Source organism: Aspergillus brunneoviolaceus (assembly GCF_003184695.1).
Source record: "Aspergillus brunneoviolaceus CBS 621.78 unplaced genomic scaffold BO95scaffold_132, whole genome shotgun sequence".
Classification (NCBI taxonomy): Eukaryota; Fungi; Ascomycota; class Eurotiomycetes; order Eurotiales; family Aspergillaceae; genus Aspergillus; species Aspergillus brunneoviolaceus.
The window spans coordinates 19,227-41,767 of record NW_020290862.1 but is presented as its reverse complement, the minus strand read 5'-3'; the positions used below and the strand labels follow the sequence as shown (position 1 = coordinate 41,767).

Genomic DNA, 22,541 nt, shown 5'->3' with positions numbered 1-22,541 from the left:
GCAGGGGGAAGCAGAGTGAGTGGGGGAGGGAGGGAGGGACACTTCAGCGGGACGTCGTAGTTACAAGAGAGAGCAGAGGGGGGGGGGAGACAGAAACAATACGTAGGCTTCAAGGGGGTAAATGATAGACTATTTTATCTACTATTTATTGAATCCGTTTGAGAAGTGGTTTATTATGGAGGTTGCAATGTCTGAGTAACTGATTGTTTATTTATCTTAAAGACAAATCCGATTGTTATCAATTATCAACTACTGAACAACTAAGTTCACTTCCAAAGATCTACGGAGTGCAAGAGGGAGAAGGAGAAGAAGAAGAACCAGCCTGAATTCGATGCCTGAGAGAGGAGGCCTCAGCGAGGAGGCCTCAGCAACAGGCGGTCGCCGCGTCGCCTTCCCTCACACCTGCTACCGCTTCGTCTATTCTCACTCTCCCCTTAGTATTGGTCAGCCGCTCCTCCTTCATAAATGAGTACCACCTTCGTATCACCGGTTTGGGATTAAGTCCTTTGATTAGACTGACCGACCGCTCGACCACTTGATACTTTTGGTGACGTAGGTGTAGCCTCTCACTGCAGATCCGAATAGGGAGATCTGCCTCCTCAATTCAGTGGCGCAAAGTGCTTCTTCCTACGTTTCACGCCTGAAGAGCAAGAACAGCAAGATACGCACTAAGAATACTACTTGAGAAAATCGGTCTGAGCCACAAGTCACGTCAGGAGTATCTTCTTCATTAGGTGCCATAATACAGCAAGTGAACGCTAAATCCAATGGTTATAGGTACATATATAGACAGTGTGGCATAATACGGCATGGAAACGAGGCAACAAAAATATAAATGTGCACTGCAACTTTAGTGAATTGTCAGTGGCCAAAACAAATCCAGGCACAAATCATCATAGGATATAGCCCGTCGCAAAAGTGGACGGTTTTAGGAAAAACAATAACTGAAGCCATGGGCGCTCATCCTCGAACCGGCGAGGACAGCGCCTTTGCCACCTAGAGAACAACAGGCGTGCTCACCATATATTACCGCCTTGTATGCGCAACGGACACCAACTGAAAGGAGAACTGAAATCAGAAGTCATCGAGAAGGTTTCGATGATTGATCGTCAAGCCCCATCTTGAAACATGGGGACAATCGAAGAATGTATATCTCGGTCATCCATCCATCTCGAAATCATAGCGTAAAACGAACGGACAAGCCAGCAGCATCTGCTACGAGTATGGATACCAAACTGAAGCCGTTATTGCTTGCCGTCCGCTCGAGTTCATGTAAGTCGTCACGGTCATCGACGTGGAAGCCGAAAACCGAGGGCTTCCTACCAGCCCTTCTTCCGTGCAAATCGTTTGTTCAAAAGTGCGAGTACTTTCGAAACATTGAACTGGACGTACTCCAGGTCTAGGTCCTCCTGGTTGTCTTTCTGCATTTCCAACAAATCATCAAGCTTGAGATCCAGTTCCAGAAGGCCACGTGCACGACCTAGGTTCACCGAGTTAGCATAGAACTCACCAAAAGCCATAAGTCTGAAGTCTTCAGCTTACCTTTATAGTGGAGACTGATGACGAAGGTGCCAGGCAAAGGACTCTTGAACATGAAGTAGATATTCGCCCGACGGTTCTCAGGGACGTTGCTCTTGCGAATAACGCCCTCTTTCTCAAGCTGCTGATGTGTGAATTTGTAGGGTCCAAGTTCTTGATGCTTCTGCTGTTTCCGCTGCTTCCCCTCCGATTGACTTCGGACGTTGTGCAAGTACGACTTGTACGTTTCGAGCTGGCCCACCAAGTAGGCATTGTGATCACGGATGGTCGCAAAGACTTCTTCCAACTTCTTCGTCTCTTCCAACACCTTTTCTTTCAGAGATCCCAGGTGCACCAGCTCCTGTTCCACCTCGTCGCGGAGAAGACTAAAATCGTCCGACCGATCAATCACTCCCATCTCCTGAAGCTGGCTCAACAATTCCATGGTGCGAATGCCCTTCTTGACCATGGCCGCATCGCCGGTCTTCGAGGTTGCCGCCGCCTCTGCGATGCGATAAAGGCGAAGGGGGCGCCGGGCGACAGGAGAGTCTGGCGGCAAAGACCGCAAGATGTGAACAAATGTGGACTTGGCTTCCATGAAGAAGACTTCTTCTTGAGTGATGTCGAGGGCCGAGGTTAAATCATCCAGTGCAGTTGTTTCCCAGCGACTGAACAAGGGGACTGTGATGGTCCTATTCTCCTTGCGCGGAACCTGGGGCGGTGCTGTACCAAGCTCCTGCAACAACACATGGAGGTGAGAATGTTGATCTTGCGCCAAAGCCACATTGTGTTTCTCCAACAAGGCATGTGTGGCATACATCTCATTGAGAGTGATCTGCAACTCCAAGTCGCGCTTGGATAGTGCTATGTAGTTGTCCATTTCCAAGCTCTCGTAGAAGTCCTGCACTTCACACAGATCAAGCATAAACTTATTGACTCGTTCTTTGTTCTGCTCAATGAACGGTTGCAGTTTCGCCATATAAGGCTCCTTCGCATACGAGGGCTTGTTTGCCAGATTCTGAAGCATCTTGGCGATCAACGTCAGCGTGCGACGGGGCTTTTCCGTCGGAGTCGATTCAATCAGCATGTAGGAGCGTGGAGTGACAATGGCTGGGTTGATGAAGCGAAGGAAGAAGAATCCACCAATGAGGGTGCAGATCGTCTGGTCCTGCGCATCAGGGTATTTGCGACGAGACAAGCTCCGAATTTGCTTGCAAATCCACCGAATGCCATACGGGGCCTCGTCCACGTGATCGATGATCGTTGACAGGAACTTGTTCGCTAACTCAGTAAGCATCTTCAAGCGCGGTTCAATAATGGCCTGCACCTGCTTATTCTCTGCTGCAGCTTCCGCCGTGACAGATCTTGCGAGGTAGTCAGGCAGCGATCCATTCTCTTCTTCGATTTCCTTAACCATGGTCTCATAGACCTTGAGGGGGTTGATTTCCAAGTCCACATCACGTAGCTCAATCAATGAGTTGATCTGGTTGGCGAGTACTTGTTTCAGGTAACTTTGACCGGGCCCTCGTCGCGTATATGTGGTCATCATGCGTGAGACGGGGGTGTTCTGGCGGAGGAGGGACGAGTACTCTGGCGTGTTATCAAACTGATAGGTAAGAACAGACTGAAACATGGTGAGAAGCAGATGCTCCTCACGACTCTCATACTGGTTTCCGTAGATTGTGAACATGACCGTCTGCAGAAGGGAGTCGATTTCTGACATGGAGACTAATCGGCACAGATGGGCGATATGGCGCGGCTCGGATTGGAGGAGGAAGAGAAGATTGCCGTACTTCTGAGTTTTGTCGTCATTGGGAAAGAACCCCTCCTGGGGATCCAGGACTTCGTCGAGATGGCTCGCAACTTCATTTTGCTAGACTCAGAATTAGAGGTGGCAAAATAAACAACAGTGGCTGTCGGATTCATACCTCTTCTAAAGCCATACGATTCTGAATCAACAGCGCAATCCGAGAATCCAGATATCGGACATCTTTTTCGAGAACGAAATTCTTCTTCGATTGTGAAGAGATATTCGTCTTCAACTCTTGCAGGAACTTCTGGGCTGTACCGTCCAACGTTAGAACAGACCGAGGGGGCATTTCAGACCACAGCAGACTCACCCCTAGCTAGATCATCTGAAATCTCCAAGTCTCTATCCTTCGCCGACATTGACATGTACAGCGCATTCATTGACATCCGCTTCGACTGGCGGAGGGACCGCGTGTCGTGGGACGACATTGTGTTTTGACGCGTCATGGGTTGAAAAGACGAGGAAGATGAAGTAGACGTTCTGGAGGCAGGTTGTAACATGGTAGCAACCGACATTGTGTGAACAAAAGGAGTGTGACAGTGCGCTGAAGAGAAGCACTCGAATTGGCGGAAGTCGCGTATATACTACCAGCCACCAGCAAGAGCGCTTTCGGCGTCTTGTTATCGCTCTGTCTTGAGAAAGTCGAAGACCCAAGGTAATATGACACGGCAACGTCGACGAAACGCAACCCGGTAATGTCGTGCGATGAAGTGAAGCCCCTGTTGAGCGCGTATGCGGAATATGGCCGAAGGCGACCAGCGAAGGGGAAAAAGTGCGCGACCGTTGGATCGCGATTGAGTGGCACTGACTGACAGGTCTGGCGATAGGGAGGAGTGAGGGACCAATTTTGGGAAGTAGCAGACGTTGAACTAGCCAAAGTAAAGGATTGACAAGGAGCAGAGCGAGTTAGGGGCGATCCACAGGCGACGGCGATTCGAATACTCTCCGGCGGCTATAGGTCGGTTGGGAAGAACGAGGGAGTTGGTGGGAATAACTCCGAAAGAATTAGAGAGACGTTAGAATTGAAGGGATCGCAAGCTCGAAAGTGTGGGCAGGAGTGAATGATAAGTAGAGGCAAAATTACTGCCGTTTGTAGAAAGGGAGCGCAAGGCAAGGATGGGCAGGAATTAAATTAATAGATTGATGGAGATGGAGGGAGAGGAACAAGAGAGAGGGAAAGAGACTGAAGAGAGGGAGGAGTAGAAGGAGTCGTCTCGTCGGAGGGGGGGGCAGGAGGAGAAAGATGCCGGTCGGACGCAGATGGAAATCAGGGCCACCACCACCCAAAGTAGTACTAGTTAGTCGCAGTCCCGTCCTAACACCAGCAAGTATGAGCGAGTATAGTTTACACTGGCGACAATGCTGTTGTTGCTGGAATGGTGATATGGAGTGTCTTGGGGTTTATGTTACAGAGAACGGTAGGAATCAATTGAGAGAATGAATGACAGAATTCTAATTAGACTTCTAAACTGACGAGAAGGAAAGGAGGGTGTGATGGTACTGAATAGTAAATCAGTCAGTCCTAAGGTCAGAGGGAGAAAGAATGGATGGCTGGATGGGGATCAGAGGAGGGGGGGGGGGGGGGGGAAAGATGGATCATGGATTGCTGGTTCTGAGGTCAGTTTGAGTTGGAGAAAAGTGGGCAACCCAAGAACCAAAAGGGAAAGGCTAAAAAGAGTAAAATAAAATAAATTAAATTATGAATTTAAAAATGAAATGATACACATGTACGGAGGAGTACTGAAGATTTGGAGGGAGGGGGAAGGAAGGGGAGAAGGGAAAGATAAAAAAAAAAGAAATTAAAAAAAAAAGAAAAGAAAAGAAGAGGGTGGTGGAGTTCGTCTCCGTGTGACTTGCAGCAAAGCAACAGTGGGCGGGTTGAATAACAACCTTGAAGGGCCAAGCAGGTACGCAACGCGGTTGACTCGTTGACTGGCCTGGTTGGGTGTAAAAAAAAAAAAAGGGTGTGGTACATACAGTACAGTCACTTGGTGCTTGGTGCTTCCCAGGCACCGGCATTCATAAGCTACCCTCCCCCCTTCTGCCTTTTCTTCTTCTCCCGACACTACAAATTCATTTTCCATGCTGGTCGGCCCAGATAGGCCGAGAAAGAGGGGACGGTGCATGCGGTGGTACGTTGTAGTGTCTCAAATCTCAACGGCCGACAGGTGTGTAGAGTACTTAGTATGTATGTAGGTAGTACTTTAACTAAACTTGTATAGGCCCCTACACATTATGATAGATTGATTGAACTGGCGGTTACTCAAGCGCTCTCCACTCTTTAATCAAAACGAACCATGCCCTGTTCCTGGCATGGACAGTCTCCCTTCCTTCCGCCGCCGCCACCACCACCGTGGCCATCTCATATTCGCCAGGAAATATCGTGATCTCTCTTAGCAGTTATTCCGTACTTGCACTTCTTCACTATAACCGCGGGAGACAATGGAGATTAACCGAATTGATCGTCATCGGGCCATAACTTCTCCTTGGACAGATCTCCAGACATTGTCTATGGGATCCATGGCTATCTGTTTTGGATATAATGGCAGACCATCAACGGCGCCAGACTACGGAGTAAGTCGTTTTTCATTCAGTTTTGGCCCTCCTGATTGAGTTTTTAGGAATCCATCAGGTTTTCCAGTTGGATGCCAAGTTGCCTTTAATCTCTTCAGAATGCTTACAATAATCTATGAGTGGTCGGCAACCCACCAGTAGCCTTCCCGCGAACTCCTGCATCTGTTGAGGGCGAGGGTGAGTACCACCTGGCAGGTAGGGGACGGCGCGGATCCTGTCCGGGAGAAAGAGGAGATCATGGCATGCACAGTACTCCGTACTGTACCTATGGATTGTACCGCTCACCCGTCATCTTGATGCCAATCCATGCTTGCGACAGTCCGTCCCTTTCCGGGGTTCGTTGCACCAATGATGATAGTCGGATGATCATCTCCTGGGAGGTCGTGATTCGACCGGTAGTGCAGAGAGCTAGACGGTCGACATGCAGGACGACGCAAGGGGGGGAATAAGGGCACTTGTTAAGCAAGAAAGAACGAGCTAATCCGGGATGAGTATGCTAAGAACAACCCTAAGCGACTAGCAAAGACATTGCGTCGGGACTAGATAAGTTGATATCCACCTTGAATACTCCGTAGAACCTTAGCACGAGACTAAACAGTTATTATCCGGGTTCGCTTCCCCAACTCTTTTTACCCCTGGCCCAATGCGCCCATTCATGATCCCATGGGTCGTGCCATCAGGAGTTCGGTTCCTGAGCGGAGAATGTTGCCACTTGCCACTTTGTCCACGGCTCGGTCGGTCGGAAAAGCCGGGGCAATGGAGGCAGAACTGAGGGGGATGAAGACACGAAAGAGATCACTTCATGATTCACTTCGTATCTGATTCCCACCATTGACGCAACAATCCCGGAGAAGAGAAGCCCAACTTTTGAGTCTCAGATACGAGACATGGATCATAACGTAGTCGCATCGATTGTCCCCCGCCAGCCTTCCGGTGAGCGAGCGAGCGAACGAACCGCACAGTTGCAGAACCATGCAAAGGATGTTCCAGAGAGCATGACAAATTCCAAGATGATCTCCTAGAAGCTGCAAATGAGTCTTAACCTCTCAACCAATCTGGTCTACTCCGTACAGGACGCAGACTCACTCTTCATGATCTCACTACTAAGTGCTCGGTATACGTAGAGAGAGGGGCAAGGCCGAAGTCTGGTACAGGGTTAGTACGGAAGGTAGGCCCACCGTTCTTGTTCATCCTTTGTGCCATTTGTGGTCTTTTGCTACCGAGGACCTACCTACCACCGATTAGTTAGTTATATGTATAGGTGTACGTGTGTACGTGTGTACGTGTATACGTGTGTATGTATAGATATTTGGGAGATATCCATATGAAGGTAAGAATAGCCACGACCTGAAACCCTGGGACCGGATCAGACCAGATCAGACCAGTGGGGGTTCTCGTTCTCAGTTCCCCTGAATTGTTCACGCTGCGCGGCTGCAGCAGCACTGCAAGCAAGTGCCACTGTCGACTCCGGGTGTGACCCGTGACCACCGGGGCCACTTTTGTCTCCTCCTCAAGGAGTTTAGCGCGTCGACTAAAAGTTCCGCCTGATCAGATCGGGGGGGACCCAAGGCTGGTACCTGCGTCAACCTAAAAACCACCGAGTCAGGGCCTGTCTCGGATTGGTGCCACCAACTGGCTAACAGTACTGTAGCGTGTGTGTGCATTGCCGCCGCCTGTTCTTAATTTACCTACAGGTTGCTGTTGGGAAGCCTAAGGCACTAAAGTTAGAAGCCAATGCTTCACTGTTTCACATCTTGTTCTATTCTTGACGACATGCATATCACGTCGCCACGAAGTCACAGTCCCTCTCCGCTGTACTTTGACTCACAAGGTCTGTCCTCGATGAACACAACGAGGAGCCATTACATCATGACTCCAGCCGCTAACCAAACAATGGAGTCTATATTGAGTGCTGATATAGCCGGCTAGCACCTACAGTCGTGGCACGCATTCAAGCTAACCCCATCTGTGGATGTCCGCAAACTTAAATTTAGATTTAGTGATTGATGGGTCGACCTGGAATCTGGGTTGGGGCAAGGGACGCCCGCCTCATGCTGCACCATAGCAAACAATCCACGATGGCGGGTTACCTACAGTAGTCACATATTCACCTGTTCTGACTCAGCTCGATTGCTGATCTAGACTTGTTTTTAGCACAGAACTGACAGTCTTCGCCCCTTGATTCAGCCCATCATGGACAGTGACCAGAACATTGAGTATTGTTTGTCTATCCGGTGACATTGACTCCATCGTGGCTTTCTTCATATAGACGACGCAGGCTTGATTGTCCCTGTCAATCACACCCAGTCTCCTCACGTCTAGACACTGATCCAGCCTACCCAATCTCCCCGGGAATCAGATAGTGACATGTCGACAATAATACCGAGTACGACCGGACGAACCCCGCCATCAGCCCCAAAGAAACTCTATTCTCCAAGAGGACACCCGCAGTGCAACTTTCACAAGCGCAACTTGCAGCTGCTAGTGCCATTACAGGGTGTGCAGAAGTGCATGCATGTGTGTGCGACCCAATTGACATTTCTAGTGTCCCTCCACCCCCTCCACCACCTCCACCATGCGACGACATGGTAGTCGCAAACCGTGAGCTCGGGCCGCTTTTATTGTTTGTTGCTTCTGTGTCCAGGGTCACTTTTGAATCCTGGCGATCAGGCCGATAGATCGAGATGTCTGCCGACCACCAAAAGGCCGGGGATAGTCGACACCATGGTATCTCACATCGTTGATGACGTGGTCCAGGCATTTGGGGATCCTATTCCTTCGTGATAAGCAAAATTTGAGTTGACATCATACCTCGCGGAAAACAAGATTTTGATCGAGTGCAGTGTGCTGATCAGATGATCTATCTTCTCCATACACGTAGGTGTAGAGCCTGCTCTCGACGCGTAAGATCTTGTTGATCGCCTGTGGCATTGCTTCTCCCCTCACCTAGGATGTCCACCATCAGAGGTTCCGGTCAGCTAGCGGGTATGCTCATATTCCGTTGTATGTGGTTAGGTGCATGGCTATGGAGCGATGTACCCAAGACAAGCTCAGGAATGACATTTGCTTCGGTCAGATTCATCTGATCTTGTTATAGCAGACCTATAATGGTCGTTGGCTCTGGCACCCCAGCTTGCCTGTATGTTTAGGTAGATGCACCTATATGCGTCTCTATGACTTGCTCCCCACATCCGAGCAGCAAGATGCACATTCTCTGATTCTCATTCGAGTATGTATAGTTAGTACATGCAGAGTGGGAACAGTAAGCGGTGTGACGCTCGAACCTTTTGCCTGCCGATCCAGTGCGTATATCTCACAGCACACAGCAGCATCTCTCCACAGCACTCTAGCATCAGAACAAAACACGACGATAACCCTGTATACCTCCGGCTACCCTGTGAATCAAAAAGGCGGCAGGGCGGCAGTAAGCCGGACAACTAGACCTAATCCAAACGGGAGATAGTACGGGGGTGGTGACGGGCCGGGCTTGCCGAAGCGTCAACACGTGGTTCGCCTGCGGGAAGTCAATTACCGACGGAGCGGGAGTTCACTTTCTTTCGCATTTCGCATTGCGCATTGCGGTTTCTTCAGCATACTGAGGTCCTGCCGCGGGCCTTGATCGCGGGTTCTTTTCTTGGGTATGTCGACTACTTGATATGTCCTATCGATGTCAATCGACCAGGTCCATATAAAATGTTGGTAACGCAGACATTACGGTTCCACCGTAGGGGAAACCAATCGAAGCATAACCGTAGCCCATAAACTTTATGTCAGAAGATGATATCAATAGCACTCTATTCCATACAGAGATGCAGAAACAGCTTCTACACACACCTCCAGCCCAGTATATTCAACTGACTGCCTTCCTCCCAATCTGTATAGAATCCTCCTATACCCTTCATACAAACAAACTCCCCCCAAAAAGGCCCGGATCACATGCAAATCCATCCCCACTAAAAACCCAACCCAACGAAAACCTCATCCCCAGATCCCACTACACCTTCACCTTGACAATTCTCCCGAAACAATCGATTGCCTGAACCACACCCAACCCACTCAATCCAGACCGAGAGAACCCCGCAAGATGTCTCTCAAAACCTCCTACCTCCTAATCTACAACACCATCAACGCCCTCCTCTGGACCCGCATCCTCCTCACCTTACTCTCCTCCATCGTCCTCCTCGTCCCCCCGGAAACCCTCTACACAACCCTCGAACCCTGGACAAGATGGACCCAAACCCTCGCCAGCTTTGAAATCCTGCATTCCGCCCTTGGTACGGTCTCCTCCAGCCCCCCCACCCCACAGAAAAACAGCCAACTAAGAAAAAAAAAAAGGCCTCACCCGCTCCCCCATCTTCACAACCTTCACGCAGATCTTCGCCCGCGGCGTCCAAGTCTGGGCCATCAACTACGCCTTCCCGGAGGCCACCACTACGACGGTGGCCATCTACCCGGCCATGGTGCTGGCGTGGTCCCTCGCGGACGCCATCCGGTACACGTATTTCGCCGTGCTGAGTGTGGCGGGCTCGTCGGCGGTGCCGCGGTGGTTGCGGTGGTTGCGGTATGTTCAACCCTTGTGTCTCCGCTTATGTCCCCCCCGGTGGTTTGTTTTGTGGTCCCCTCGGGAGGGAGGAAGGGGGGAGGAGGTGGCTCCTGCTAACGGCGGCGTTTCCAGATACTCGCTTTTCCTGGGTCTCTACCCCATCGGGATCGCCAGTGAATGGTGGTTGATGTTCCGGGCGACCCTGGTGACAGACAGCGTCGCGGTGAAGGGGATCTTTGTCTTCTTTTTGGGGTTGTATGCGCCTGGTGAGTTTTTCCTTTTCTGTTCCCTTCTGGGTGACTTGGTGGGGCGCGGGGGCCGGGGGGAGGAGAGAGAGAAAGGTGGCTAATGCCCTTTGGGTTCGTTCAGGTTCGGTGATGATGTACAAGTACATGGTCAAGCAGAGGCGCAAGGTTTTGTCTACCGCTGCTTGAGTCTCTTTGTTCCGGAACGGTGGGTCAACAGTCGATCCACACTTGGGACAAGTATGAGTCGACCACTTATGTTCAGCAAGGTTGGTGGTCATGCCAATATACTACGTATATACAACGAACGACAAAGATAATGCTCTGCATTTCATCTGCGAAATATAACCCGGGTATCGCTATGCATACAATCGAATTCTAGTAAAAACACCCCCCGCCTCGACAACACACATTTTCCAACTTTTTTTGTTTCCCCTTTCTCCTCGCATGTACCGTACTAGCCTCAAAAAAAACCTGATCAGACGACAAATCACCGGAAAGTAGCGGTTCGGCCGGCCGTCTCGCGCTTCTGCTTGCGGACGCCAGATGGAGCCTCCAATGCCTTGGCGTAGGGGTTGAATTGCTTCCTTCTCGTGGGTCTGGAGGCCTGCTCGGCGGGGTTGGCATTCAGCATCGAAGCCGCAGCCTCGTAGTCGAACGGCGCTTCCTCTTGCTGCTGAGCCTGCGCGGTCTGGCCGGCAGCAGCAGCAGCCTTGTTCTTCTTCTCCTTGCGCCGTTGCTTCTTCGTTGGCTTGTCGTTCAGGTCCTGGTCCAGATCCGCCGCAGAGCTGACCTCGTCGGCCTTAGTGCCCTCCGCGTCTTCGGATTGCGGCTCAACGACGGGTGTAACCTTGCGCTTGCGTGGGCCACCCTTCTCCTTGATGGTGAAGTACTTGTTCTCGGGTTCGCTGGTCTCTGGTTCCTGCTTCGCTGCTGCTGCCGCCGGTGGAGCCGAAGTCGCGGCGGGTTTCGCGGACGCAGCTTGGGCGGCCGGAGTGGATACGCCGAACTTCTCGCGAGCTTCGGAGACCGTTCTAGGCATGGGTGGGAGGGGTAGTGACAGACGTAGAGCTTCGGCAGAAGCAATCGCGGAGATCTTGGGGGATGGGAGTGGGGACTGCGTGTCGAGCACGCCGCCCCAGAACTGCGAGATCTCGTAGCGGGCCGCCGTGGGGAGGTCTGTGTCGTCCGCGGTAGGGTCAGGCAAGAATCCCGCCACCCCTCCAGCGGAGGCTGCCGGCGTGCTCTTGGATGGCTTCACGTAGACATCGCGCCACTCCGGTCCGTCAGCACCCTCGACCTTCGCCGTTTTGATGATCTCCAGCAGATCATCTGTCCGGTCCTTGACAATCGGCGTCATAGGCGACAGGGTCCGGTACAGAGTGCCCAGGTCCGTCGGCATGGCCTGAGCCACTCTGAAGAGCACGTGCTTGGGGAACACACACTGCACACCTTCATCCTCCTCTCTCGCCACCTGGTCGCGCCACTGGTGCACCGCCTTGAACACGGCGAACTGCTCCTTGTTGATGACGATCTGGTTGCGAGACAGGACATCGTACCAGCCGCCAGGTCCCTGTCCGGTTGCGGCGTCGTAGACCGGACGTTCGTAAATCTGCAGGGCTTCCTTCTTGGACTGCTCCATGACATAATCAACCAGATTGTTATCCGGGGTCGAATTCTCGACGAGCTCGTTGCGGATGTGGTCATACACGTAAAGCAGGTAATGGGTATCCGAGCGGGCGTAATCGAACATGCCTTCCGGGATGGGACGAATGCGCCAGTCGGCCATCTGATATTTCTTGTCGGCTTCGAAGTTGACGAATTTCTGCAGCAAGAACTTCAGACTACGCTTCGAGTAGTTCAGCGCGCAGGCGGCGTGATAAGTATCGAACATGTTGACGACATACAGCCCCAAATCGCGCTGGAGCCAGATCATATCCATGGACGAACCGTGCAGAACCTTGAGAATACCGGGGTCGGCAAAGACCTCGTTCAGCACCTGGAGCTCCTCTCTCCACGGCTTCAGCGTATCGACCACCCAATCCTTGTCCCGGGTGCTGATCTGCATCAACGAGACCAGACCCTGGTACGAGTGCACATCGTGATGTTCCAAATCGATCGCGATCTCCTTAGCGCCCTTCAGCTCCTGTAGCATCTCCTGCACGCCTTCCAGGGTATCCACGAAGGTCGCCGTCGTCGACTCCCACGGCTGATACTCCCGCGGCGGCGACACGGTATACGTCGAAGCCGGGAATTTGGCCGCGCGGATCTCCGTCTCATACGGGTGCACATAGCCCGTGGCCGTCTCGCTCCGCTTCAGCGACTCCTCCAGCGGCACCGTCGCGTGGGGCTTGGACTTCAGCAGCGGCTTGAACGGCGACGTGTCGGAGTTGTCGGGCAGGTGCTCGAACAGCAGCTGGGGCTTGGGGATCTTCGACGGGCCGTAGTCGTAGACGGTCGGGAATCGGGCGGCGGCGGCCTTGCTCTTCGCGGCCTTGGCGGCGGCGGCGGCGGCCTGGTCCTGCTGCGAGGGGCTCAGTTTCTTGATCACGCCGGTGAACTCATCCAGGCAGGCATCCGCCCGCTCCAGCAGCGCATCGATCACATCCACGACGCCGCGCCAGTTGTCCTCGAGGGAATCGTCGTCCTCCAGCGTCGGCGCCGACACATCCGTGCCCGCCGTGGCCGCCTTCAGCAGCGTCGAGGTCAAAGAAAGAAGCCGATTACTCTGCTCGTCCAACGAGTCCGAGACCTCCGCATTCGAGGATCGGTGGAAGTCGACATCTTCGGCGGAAAGCTGGCCAACGGTGCGCGTCACTTGGACCAACGAGGAGGTCAGTCGCTGCTGGAACGGAGGGAAATCTGCGGCGGAGTTCATGGTTGCCAGCTCGTTGTAAGGTCAATTTCAGGCAACCCAGACACCAGGACAGAAAAAGAAAAGCCCGATGTGGTCTTCTCTTTCTTACAATCTCGGGCGAATGCTTGCTTGCTTGCAGTTCAAATTTCTTGTCCCGCGCAACAAAGGAAAAAAATGGCGCCGGCGGGTTCGGAGGTGGAGAAACGCCGGACGGGCTACCGGGCAAGATTGACCGCCTACCTATCTGGTGCTCATCAAGCAAGACCCATCGGAGTAACTATGTGCCTTACGTAATTCCATGATCAGCTAGAATACCACGATTTGCCTCCCCAAACCAGCATATCAAATCACATACATAGTACTATTTCCTTTACTTTAGATTCAGTTTCATCTCATTATCTAGTATCACATCTATTTGGAGGCCCATTCTTACGCACATTTAAACATGGCAGCCTCAATCGCCCCCGAATGCAACGAGATCAAAGAGTCAGCCAACCACCCACCTACCTTACCTAAAGCATCCTGTATATCAGAAAACCCTCTAACCCACTTTCCAACAGGAAATACGACACCTGCTTCCTGAAGTGGTACAGTGAGAGTAAGTTGCCGTTGCCAGCCTCGGCCTCTTCTTCCCTACCTCATCACTCTACCCATCCCAATTATCAGTCTTAACTAACCCATGAACCCCCAGAATATCTCCGCGGCAACACCACCTCCAATGACTGCGAGGAGCTCTTCACCAAGTACAAGACCTGCTTAAATGTATGTGCTTCCATGCTTCTCTCTCGCGCGGTCACTATCGCTGTCGCTGTGTCACGAACAGCGCTTTATTGGCGCTCCTCGAATAACCCCGCTAACATCTACCATCAGGTCGTCCTCAAAGAGAAGGGCATCGATTCCATGCTCGAGGACGCCCGGAAGAGCACGACCAAGGAATTCGACGCCGAGACTCTTCGGCGAGGTTGAGGTCTCCGCGCATCTCATGCCAATTCCTTTCTTCTTCGACTCCGTGGATCTAAATCACCTTGCTCTCTCTTCCTGGGAAACAGCTACTTCGGATCTCTCCACCCTCCCGTCAAGGAGGGGTGATGAGAAAGTAGGTATTTTGGCGCGTTGATTCTTCAGGACATGTACAGGGCAAAAAAGGAGGGGGGCGGTCAAACCCACTCCAGAAAAACTCCTGAAAACATCAAATTCTCTTACTCACTCATCCATATCTCATCTCATCCCGTCTCCCTCCTCACCGTTATATATGGCATGGCTTGGGAAGAGGAGGGCCGGGGTTTACTTGGTTTCCTCTTTTCTTGATCAAGACATTAGAGTTGTGCTTTTTACTTACGTGTACTATATTTTTTGATGTACCATCATGTGTGATACGATGTTTGAACAACATGCATTATGTATTATATACCTATACCATCACTCATTGCGCTGACTCTCAACCCGCCAGACAGCTTGAACCATCCATGCATTATGTACTTCATCCTTGTATGCTCAGAGCATAGAAGCGTTATGGAAATCATCGATGGCCTCTTCTCCGCAGATCCCCTTGTCCGAAGGTCCCCGGAACCTTCAGGATCCCATTCGCCGCCGTGCCAATTCCGCCACCCATCGATGAGGAGCTGCTGCCTCCACTACTAGTCTTGCGGGGCTGTGTCAACATGGACCACACCTCCATCATGGTAGCACGGCGCGCGGGGAGCATGCTGTACTGCATGCCGTAGAGGTTGCGACGGTGGATAGGAGGCACGAAGCGGCCGGTGACGAGGCAGAAGATGACCCGCGGGGCGAGGTAGTGTTTCCGGAGACGATGGCCCAATTGGAAGTACTGGTCGAACATGGCACGAAGCGCGAGCGGAATGGACTCGAAATGGATATACGGTACACTAGTCGTGGACTTGCCGGTTGCAGGAGACTTGTCGTGCTCTTGCCGGAGTTCGAAACGGATCCCGCCTGGATGGACCACACTCCATTAGTGATATAGCCCTGAAATATTCTTGGAATATACGCACCAGGTAATCGTCGCGAGTCTTTGACTCGTAGCATCAGTGCAAAGAGCGGAAAGTGATTCAAGAAGGCTAGGCAGGTGTCAAGCGCTGCTTTCAGTGAGATGATCAACATTCGCGCACTTGCGAAGGCGAGGTAAAAGACGATCACAGTTGGCAGGAGGAAGAAAAGGACAGTGAACAGTATAGTGCCCAGCAACAGCTGATCGAGATCATAATCGCACGAGTCGATACGGTTGCGGAGCACATTTCGCTTCTTGCCGCGGAAGAGATGGAAAAGCGAGATGATAATGGTCAGTTGCCAGTTGAATATCCGCGCCGATGCAATGTAGAAGGAGTAAATGTGGACAGTCAGGATAGACACCAGGTCGGAAAACAGGGCAATCGGCATGCTTGCCCCCGCGAAGCTTGAACATCCCACCACGTAGATGACATGTGGAAGGTAGGGTTGCAGGTTGGCAATGCAAGCTGAAACATGATATCAGTATGGCTGGTCTGCCTTGAGAACGAGGAAAGATTCAAACCCACCTGCCCAGTTCTCTATCACCCATAGAAAGAGATCTCCAAGGAACGCAGCGAGCTCATTGTTCAATTTCAGGCCAGCCGGCCAGTCCATCAGCCAGGATATGGTACGTTGCAGCCCCTCCACTGTCCAGCCCGTCAAGATGGAGTTGATCTGGAAAGCGACCCAGTTGGCGTTGTCTATGATGTATGACCCCAACGCGATCCCAATGATCACATCATTAGCCACAAGCCACAGGCTGTTGTAGAATCGAATATAGTCCGGATGACTAGTTGTCACACTCTCCCAATTATCTTTCCTTTGTCGCAGCTTCACATATTGAATGGGCCAGTAGCAGAATTGTTGAAGGCGGATGTCAACCTGCTGAGCGGTAGCAGAGATGTCCTTGAGCGCAGCAGCGTCGGGGCGAGCGCGCCACTCCAGGATCTGCAGGACAATTTCTGCGATGGTGCGGTGAAACACGAGCCCGACAACAAATATCCGGGTGATTACCGGCCAGATCCACTGCCAGAAGACGTAGGATACGCCGAGAACGAACAAGTCCCACAGGGTTGTCGCAGACTCTACGACCCGCTCTCCGACACTCATGCTTCTCTTGACCCGGATTCCAATCAGATGGCTGTTCTTCTCCATCAGCTTGCCCATCTCGTAGGCGCAATTGACCTGGTTGATGATGAGGGGCAATGCTTGCTCCTTTAGAGACGGGACATGCTTCACGACGGTATGAAGCTTGAGCTTCTCCACCAATTTCCCGCCCTTGCCCTTGTCGTGCTCCTCCTCGGTATCGATCTTACTGGACACCGCATCGGGTTGATCGGCCGTGACCACCTTATCTCCCAGCGCCAACGAGATCGGATCCAGCGACATGTACTCCATCCGAGTCGGATGCGGCCGGTGAAACATGATGACCTGCACCGAGAGATTCGTCTCCGGAGGGCACCAGATCCGTGGCACCTTACAAGCCGGAGTCGTAGTGACATAGAGATGCGACGGATTGAAGGCACTGGGCGGGTCTGGGGAGTTGGTCGAGCCTAGAACATGCATCGCCGATCGTCCACACAATGTAAAGATGCGCACAATTGGGTGCGGGCTGTTGCGAAAGAGGATGCCTGCGCGAAGAGCATTGTCGACATTCCGTGGCTGGCAGTCAAGAAAAAAGCAAGATGTCAGCATTTTCTGGCTCCTCTTCACATGCCCAAGACGAGCACAACCCAGACACAAAAGAGCCTTACCTCCACACCCTCCAACACAGTCAAGACAAACAAATCCAGTTCCGAATTCCTCCACCCGACAATCACCCCCGGCGATGACGATCGCGGCAAATCGTATGGCCAGAATACCCGTAACAACCCATCGCTCATGAGCATGTTGTCATTCCTTCGGCCGGTGCTTTAGAACGAGCCGCGACGGCGCAATTGTTCTCGAGCGGAGACCCCTAGGTGGACGTAGCGCGGGTGCTTTATACCAACATATATCGATGATCAGCATATCCTCTCTCTCTGTCTTGAACCAGACGTCCACAAAAAGCGAACGTTGCAAGCATTGATGACATTCGACGCTTATGAAGTGCGGGATGTATAGCATACCAATTCACCCTCAGTCGCCGCCAGATGATTGATGGGGAGGACGAGCAAGAAGAAAAAGACCGACAAGAGAAGAAATCCTTTAGCCGTGCGTGTCTGGGTACAGCACAACAGAAAAAGAGAGAAAGTCAGCCAACAAGATTCGTTCGTGGTTGTGATAACAAACGCCAGGTCCACCCGATGTTCAAGTTGTGCGCGTTCAGCAAAAGAGGGCCACTGGAAGCCATACCACCACACCGTGATCCCATGCAAAGATCGCTAATTCGTAGAGCCGGGTGACAAGATCCCACCTCGCGGTGATGTAGCCCGCTACAAAGATTCCGAGGGTGAGGATGGAAAAGGGGTGCATGAATCAAAAGTCGTTTGGTCTGCGGGAGGTGTCGCTTTAGGTTGCGCGCATCGCTGAGGGAGGGAGGGGGTTTGGTAAGGAAGCGTAGGATAGAGCAAAGAGCGAAAGTAAAGAGCCGGTAAGAAGGGAGCGATGGCCACAATAAGAATCCAGGTGGAAAATGGGATGAAAACAACAATGAATGTCTCTGGAAGCTTGTCTCCCCAGCTGGCAGGATCAAGTGGTTTCCCTGTTACGGCGACAGCACAGGTAACTACTCCCGCGCAACCCTGCGGCGTCTCGACCTCCGCATTCGTGCACGTGACCTGTAGTTTTCATACAGCATCCAGCCCAGCCCAATTCACATACAACAACACCTCACCTGCGTGCCCCTCTCAGCCTCCTCAGCCCTCTCCTCCTTCTTCCGCTCCGCCTCCTCCTTAGCCCTAAACTCAGCAACCTCCTCCTCATCCAGATTAGCAATGATCTCAATCACATCCGGACGCCCATCCGCACCGCTGGTCCCCGCATAAAACGCCAGAGCCTGGAAGTATTCCTCCGGTGCGTTCACCCGGTACGACAGGGCATCTTCCTTGATGACCTCCCGCACCGTCTTGCCCCCCGATCCGCCGACGATGCCGTCTTCCACGTCGCCGTAGATATGGTAGCGGGCCCAGACCGCGTCTCCATAGCGGGCGTTCCGGATCGCATCGACGTACATGCTCGTCCACGGCTCCGTAAACTCGGTGCCCCAGCGTGAGTGGAGAACTTGCTGGATGGGCAGGTCCAGGAAGAGCTGCTCGGCTAGTTTGGTTTCTGAAATGGTGGTGGTGGGTGCGCTCATGATGGCTTTTGGGGGGGGTTTATGTTTTTAGCTTCTAGGCTAGTTTTACTATAGGGAAATTGTGAAATCCTTGGTAGGTTTTTCATTCGTACCTTGGTGGTTTTTGCTTTTGGTTGAGGGCTCGAAAGAACAGACAAGGGTCGGAAGGCTTGGTGGATGGCTATGCTATCAGCACAGAAAATTGACTATCCAAGAAGCAAGAGGTTTGTAAAGACGAGTTATAAAAAGCAAGGTTAGGATGGACAGTACAGTACATACTAGGATATTCATCCCAGACACCTAGTCAGCCACCCTGTGCTGCCTAGACTTAGCACAGGGCTGGGAGGCTAGGCTTCCAAACCAAGATACCGGCAGCCTACAGGCTAGCTAACGCCACAAAGGCACCAGCGCAGACTATCGAGATAGATCAAGAGTCGGTTCTACCAACCCAGTGATGTTCCATAGCATTGTAATCCTAACATACATACAATATGATGAATCCCATTTTCCGTAACTCCTATCCGCTAGAAACAAATACCCGAACATTTCCTGATGATCATAAAAGAAATCTACAGAGCCTTAATGCTCTGGAACACTTTGTTCGCTTGCAGCTTGGGATCGCTCTTCACCAGATCGCGCATGATCTGACGCTTCTCCTCCACGGTGAGGTTCGTCCCGGGTGACTCGACGGCCGCCTTCCATTTGAGCAGCATCTCCTTTAGAAGAGCGCTGCCCTCTTCGACTTCCTCCTGGGAATATTTATCGATGGAGGACGGGGCTGACTCCTCGCCATCGCCTTGGGTTCCAGCAGAGGTGAAGTCCTCCAGCTCGTCCGCCTTCTGCCGCGCCATGTTGACCACCTTCTCGGGGAAGCGCACCAGTTCGGCCACGTGGATCCCGAAGGACTGGTCGCAGATGCCGGGCTCCACCCGGTACAGCAGGGTGACCTGGTTGCGCTTGGCGTCTTGCGCGTCGTCTTTGGGCTGCTGCCCGTCGGCCCCATCGCCGATGAAGGCAACGACGTGCAGGTTCTTCGCGGACTTGGGGTACCGGTCCGCCAGGGCTGTCAGCTCGTGGAAGTGGGTGGCGAAGAGCCCGAAGCAACGGATCTCGGTGACGATGTGCTCGGAGATCGCCCACGCCAGACCGAAACCGTCGTAGGTGCTCGTTCCACGGCCGAGTTCGTCGATGATGATCAGGGACTCGGAGGTCGCCGACTTGAGGATGTTGGAGGTTTCCAGCATCTCGGCCATAAACGTCGAGACGCCCTTCAGTTGCGAGTCGCTGGCCCCGACACGCGCAAGGATGCAGTCGAAGATGGTCAGCTCGGCCTCGCTGCACGGCACAAAGCATCCCGTCTGCGCCATCAGCGCGATCACTCCGATCTGCCGGATATAGGTCGATTTACCGCCCATGTTGGGACCGGTGATGATGAGGAAGGACGACTCGTCCCGGATCAGGGACACGTCGTTGGTGATGAACGAGATGTCATCCTGCATCTCCATGCAGGGATGGCGGGCCTCCTTCAGAATGGTATTTCCCGTGCCGCGCGGGTGCATCTTGGGACGGACATACGGCGTTGGGGCATGAACAGCGGCATGGGCAAAGCTCACCACAACATCCAAGTGGGCGAGAACGCCGGCAAGCTGCTCCAGCACAGGGCAGTAAGAGGCCGCCACGTTGACCACCTCACTGACCAGACCAGTCTGAGTGCGGTTGTAGTTGGACGAAAGCTGGTCATGCTCGCGGCGCAGCGCCTGCATTGTCGATGTGGTGAAGTACACGCCGTTCTTCTGCGTCGAGCACTCCTGATACTCTCTCTTGTTCCGGATGCAACCAGCCTCGTTACGAGTGAGCCGGAAGCACCATCCATGCACACGGTGATTCTCCATGAACAGCTTCTTCTCCACCTCCTGGTCCAGATCCCGTCCCACCCGACGGTGCTCTACGTTCATATCATGTCGCAGCTTATCCAGCTTCTTGCGAATGATGCGCAAGCTCTCATCAAACTCCGGCTTGATGATGAACTCGTGATTCTCCAGCGCGTCCAAGTCCACGGTGGTCTCGACCATCTCCTCCAGCTTGGCCAGACTATCTGAGAAACCGCGCAGCTTGAGGGTGTATTCTTTCTCGAGTGGGGTCTGGTACTGCTCATCCATCACGTTCTCCAGCGAAGCAACAATCCCTGGCAGACGAATCGCAACCTGGTACACACGGACCACATCCTCCAGGGTGGCCTGCTTGCGCTGAAATCGCTTCGCGAGGCGATACAAGTCAGGGATCGACCGCAGATGCTCTTCCTGCATCGTCTGGCGGAGCTCCGTATCCACCACAAAGGCCTCCACCAGCTGCTGCCGCTTCTCGATCTCCGCGCGATCCATGAGCGGCTGCTTCAGCCACTGCGCCAGTAGCCGGCTGCCCACGGGGGTCTTGCAGTGATTCAGCAGGCCGAACAAACTCATGGACTTGGATCCGTCCCGCGGACCGGGCATGAGGTTCAGCGCGCGCAGGGCCGACGCGTCGAGCTTCATGAACTGCGACAGATCATGCTGAAACAGCTGATACTGCCCGAAATTCGAGGCATCCGTCATGACCCCGAGGTACTTGATCAGCGCCGCGGCGGCGCCCATCGCCAGCTTCAACTCCGTCTGCGGCAGCGTCCCCGCGGACCGCTCATCCCGCAACAACCGCGTCAAATCCTGATCAATATCCTTCACCCCAAAATCCCCAGCGGGCCGCTCCGACACCGCAATGCCACAGCTGTCCGCGATCGCGCGGATCTTGGCCAGCTCGACATCCTTGCGCCCGGCGTCCATCTGCACCAGACACTCCTTGACGCCCAGCTGGATGACCAAGGACTCGAAGTTCGAGTAGACGTCATTATCTAAAAACTCGCTCACGCCGAGCTCGCGCACGCTCGCGTCCGCGAAGCACACCCCGACGTGGCGCGCCTCGCCGGCCTTGGCGGAGATCTTGACGGCCAGGATGATGGGCGCCGCCGCGTCCAGGCTCAGCGCCCCGACGCTGCCCAGCTCCTCCTCCACGTCCTGTAGGTTGCCGGGGCTGGCCTGCTTGGCGAGCTTCCACGAGCCCGTGCCGCGCCCGCCGCCCGTCGCCGCCGTCGCCCAGATCTCCACCCGCTTGTTCAGCCGGAAGAGCGCCTCGCGCAGGAAGTTGCGGAACACCGTCACGCTCATCGTCACCGAGGGGAGGCCGCCCGTCTCGCTGCGGCCCAGGTTGCGGAGCACCGAGGTCGTCTTGTAGACCGTGCGCGCGATGAATTCGGCCTCCGTCCCGTGGGCCGAGTACCAGTCGCCGCGGTCGAAGATGCGGATGGTGTCATTGTTATTATCGGTGTTGGTGTTGGTGTTGGTGTTGTTGGAGGAGATGGAGCGGTAGAAGCGGATGAAGCCGACTTCATCGTCTACCTGTTTCAACAAGAAGTTATCAGCACTTGAGGCGTGGTGTTTCGTTGTGTTTGATGGTGTTCACGGGCGGGGGGAGAAGAAAAATCGCATCAATTGGCGATGGAGCACTTACCCTGAGATCCGGCCGCGAAGACATATTGCCAGAAAGCTCAACGAGGACAAAGATGACTTCAGCTCTGAGCCAGTTTGTCTGTTGTTGTTGGCTACGGTCTGGTCAAATGCGGATGAGGGAGCGTGGGTCAATTGATAGATCAACGCTGCGACGCGGTCAGTGGCAACGCGATCACGTGCATACGCGTTGCG

The 22,541-nt window shown here is 53.2% G+C and overlaps 6 protein-coding genes across 6 annotated transcripts; 2 read left to right on the top strand and 4 right to left on the bottom strand.

Moving 5' to 3' along the window:
• Positions 1-1,243: 1,243 nt before the first annotated feature.
• On the bottom strand, positions 1,244-4,094 carry BO95DRAFT_46377 (Ras GTPase activating protein IRA2). The gene is made up of 2 exons (XM_025589011.1): positions 3,447-4,094; positions 1,244-3,391 (listed from the first exon to the last, which is right to left on the bottom strand). The coding sequence occupies exons 1-2, from the start codon at positions 3,615-3,617 to the stop codon at positions 1,487-1,489; spliced, it is 2,076 nt and encodes a 691-aa protein (XP_025436179.1). The 5' UTR covers positions 3,618-4,094; the 3' UTR covers positions 1,244-1,486.
• Positions 4,095-8,034: 3,940 nt separating this feature from the next.
• BO95DRAFT_46320 (uncharacterized protein) lies at positions 8,035-8,855 on the bottom strand. Its single transcript, XM_025588972.1, has one exon. It carries the CDS (start codon positions 8,661-8,663, stop codon positions 8,238-8,240), a length of 426 nt encoding a protein of 141 aa, XP_025436178.1. The 5' UTR covers positions 8,664-8,855; the 3' UTR covers positions 8,035-8,237.
• Positions 8,856-9,913: 1,058 nt separating this feature from the next.
• On the top strand, positions 9,914-10,995 carry BO95DRAFT_448541 (putative membrane protein). Its single transcript, XM_025587873.1, has 4 exons — positions 9,914-10,176; positions 10,238-10,463; positions 10,578-10,711; positions 10,815-10,995. The coding sequence occupies exons 1-4, from the start codon at positions 9,987-9,989 to the stop codon at positions 10,877-10,879; spliced, it is 615 nt and encodes a 204-aa protein (XP_025436177.1). The 5' UTR covers positions 9,914-9,986; the 3' UTR covers positions 10,880-10,995.
• An 86-nt stretch (positions 10,996-11,081) lies between these two features.
• Positions 11,082-13,681, bottom strand: BO95DRAFT_448540 (exosome nuclease subunit RRP6). The gene has a single exon (XM_025587872.1). It carries the CDS (start codon positions 13,566-13,568, stop codon positions 11,181-11,183), a length of 2,388 nt encoding a protein of 795 aa, XP_025436176.1. The 5' UTR covers positions 13,569-13,681; the 3' UTR covers positions 11,082-11,180.
• A 189-nt stretch (positions 13,682-13,870) lies between these two features.
• BO95DRAFT_46218 (uncharacterized protein) lies at positions 13,871-14,594 on the top strand. The gene is made up of 3 exons (XM_025588891.1): positions 13,871-14,033; positions 14,108-14,145; positions 14,239-14,594. The coding sequence occupies exons 1-3, from the start codon at positions 13,993-13,995 to the stop codon at positions 14,511-14,513; spliced, it is 354 nt and encodes a 117-aa protein (XP_025436175.1). The 5' UTR covers positions 13,871-13,992; the 3' UTR covers positions 14,514-14,594.
• A 472-nt stretch (positions 14,595-15,066) lies between these two features.
• BO95DRAFT_457997 (uncharacterized protein) lies at positions 15,067-22,374 on the bottom strand (the record flags this gene model as incomplete). Its single annotated transcript, XM_025588515.1, has 18 exons — positions 15,067-15,500; positions 15,560-15,945; positions 16,078-17,216; positions 17,309-17,453; positions 19,384-20,054; positions 20,076-20,078; positions 20,106-20,168; positions 20,190-20,255; positions 20,277-20,567; positions 20,595-20,696; positions 20,721-20,723; positions 20,745-20,846; positions 20,868-20,951; positions 20,973-21,119; positions 21,141-21,209; positions 21,234-21,374; positions 21,405-22,238; positions 22,351-22,374. The coding sequence occupies 18 exons, from the start codon at positions 22,372-22,374 to the stop codon at positions 15,067-15,069; spliced, it is 4,704 nt and encodes a 1,567-aa protein (XP_025436174.1).
• Between the last annotated feature and the right edge of the window lie 167 nt (positions 22,375-22,541).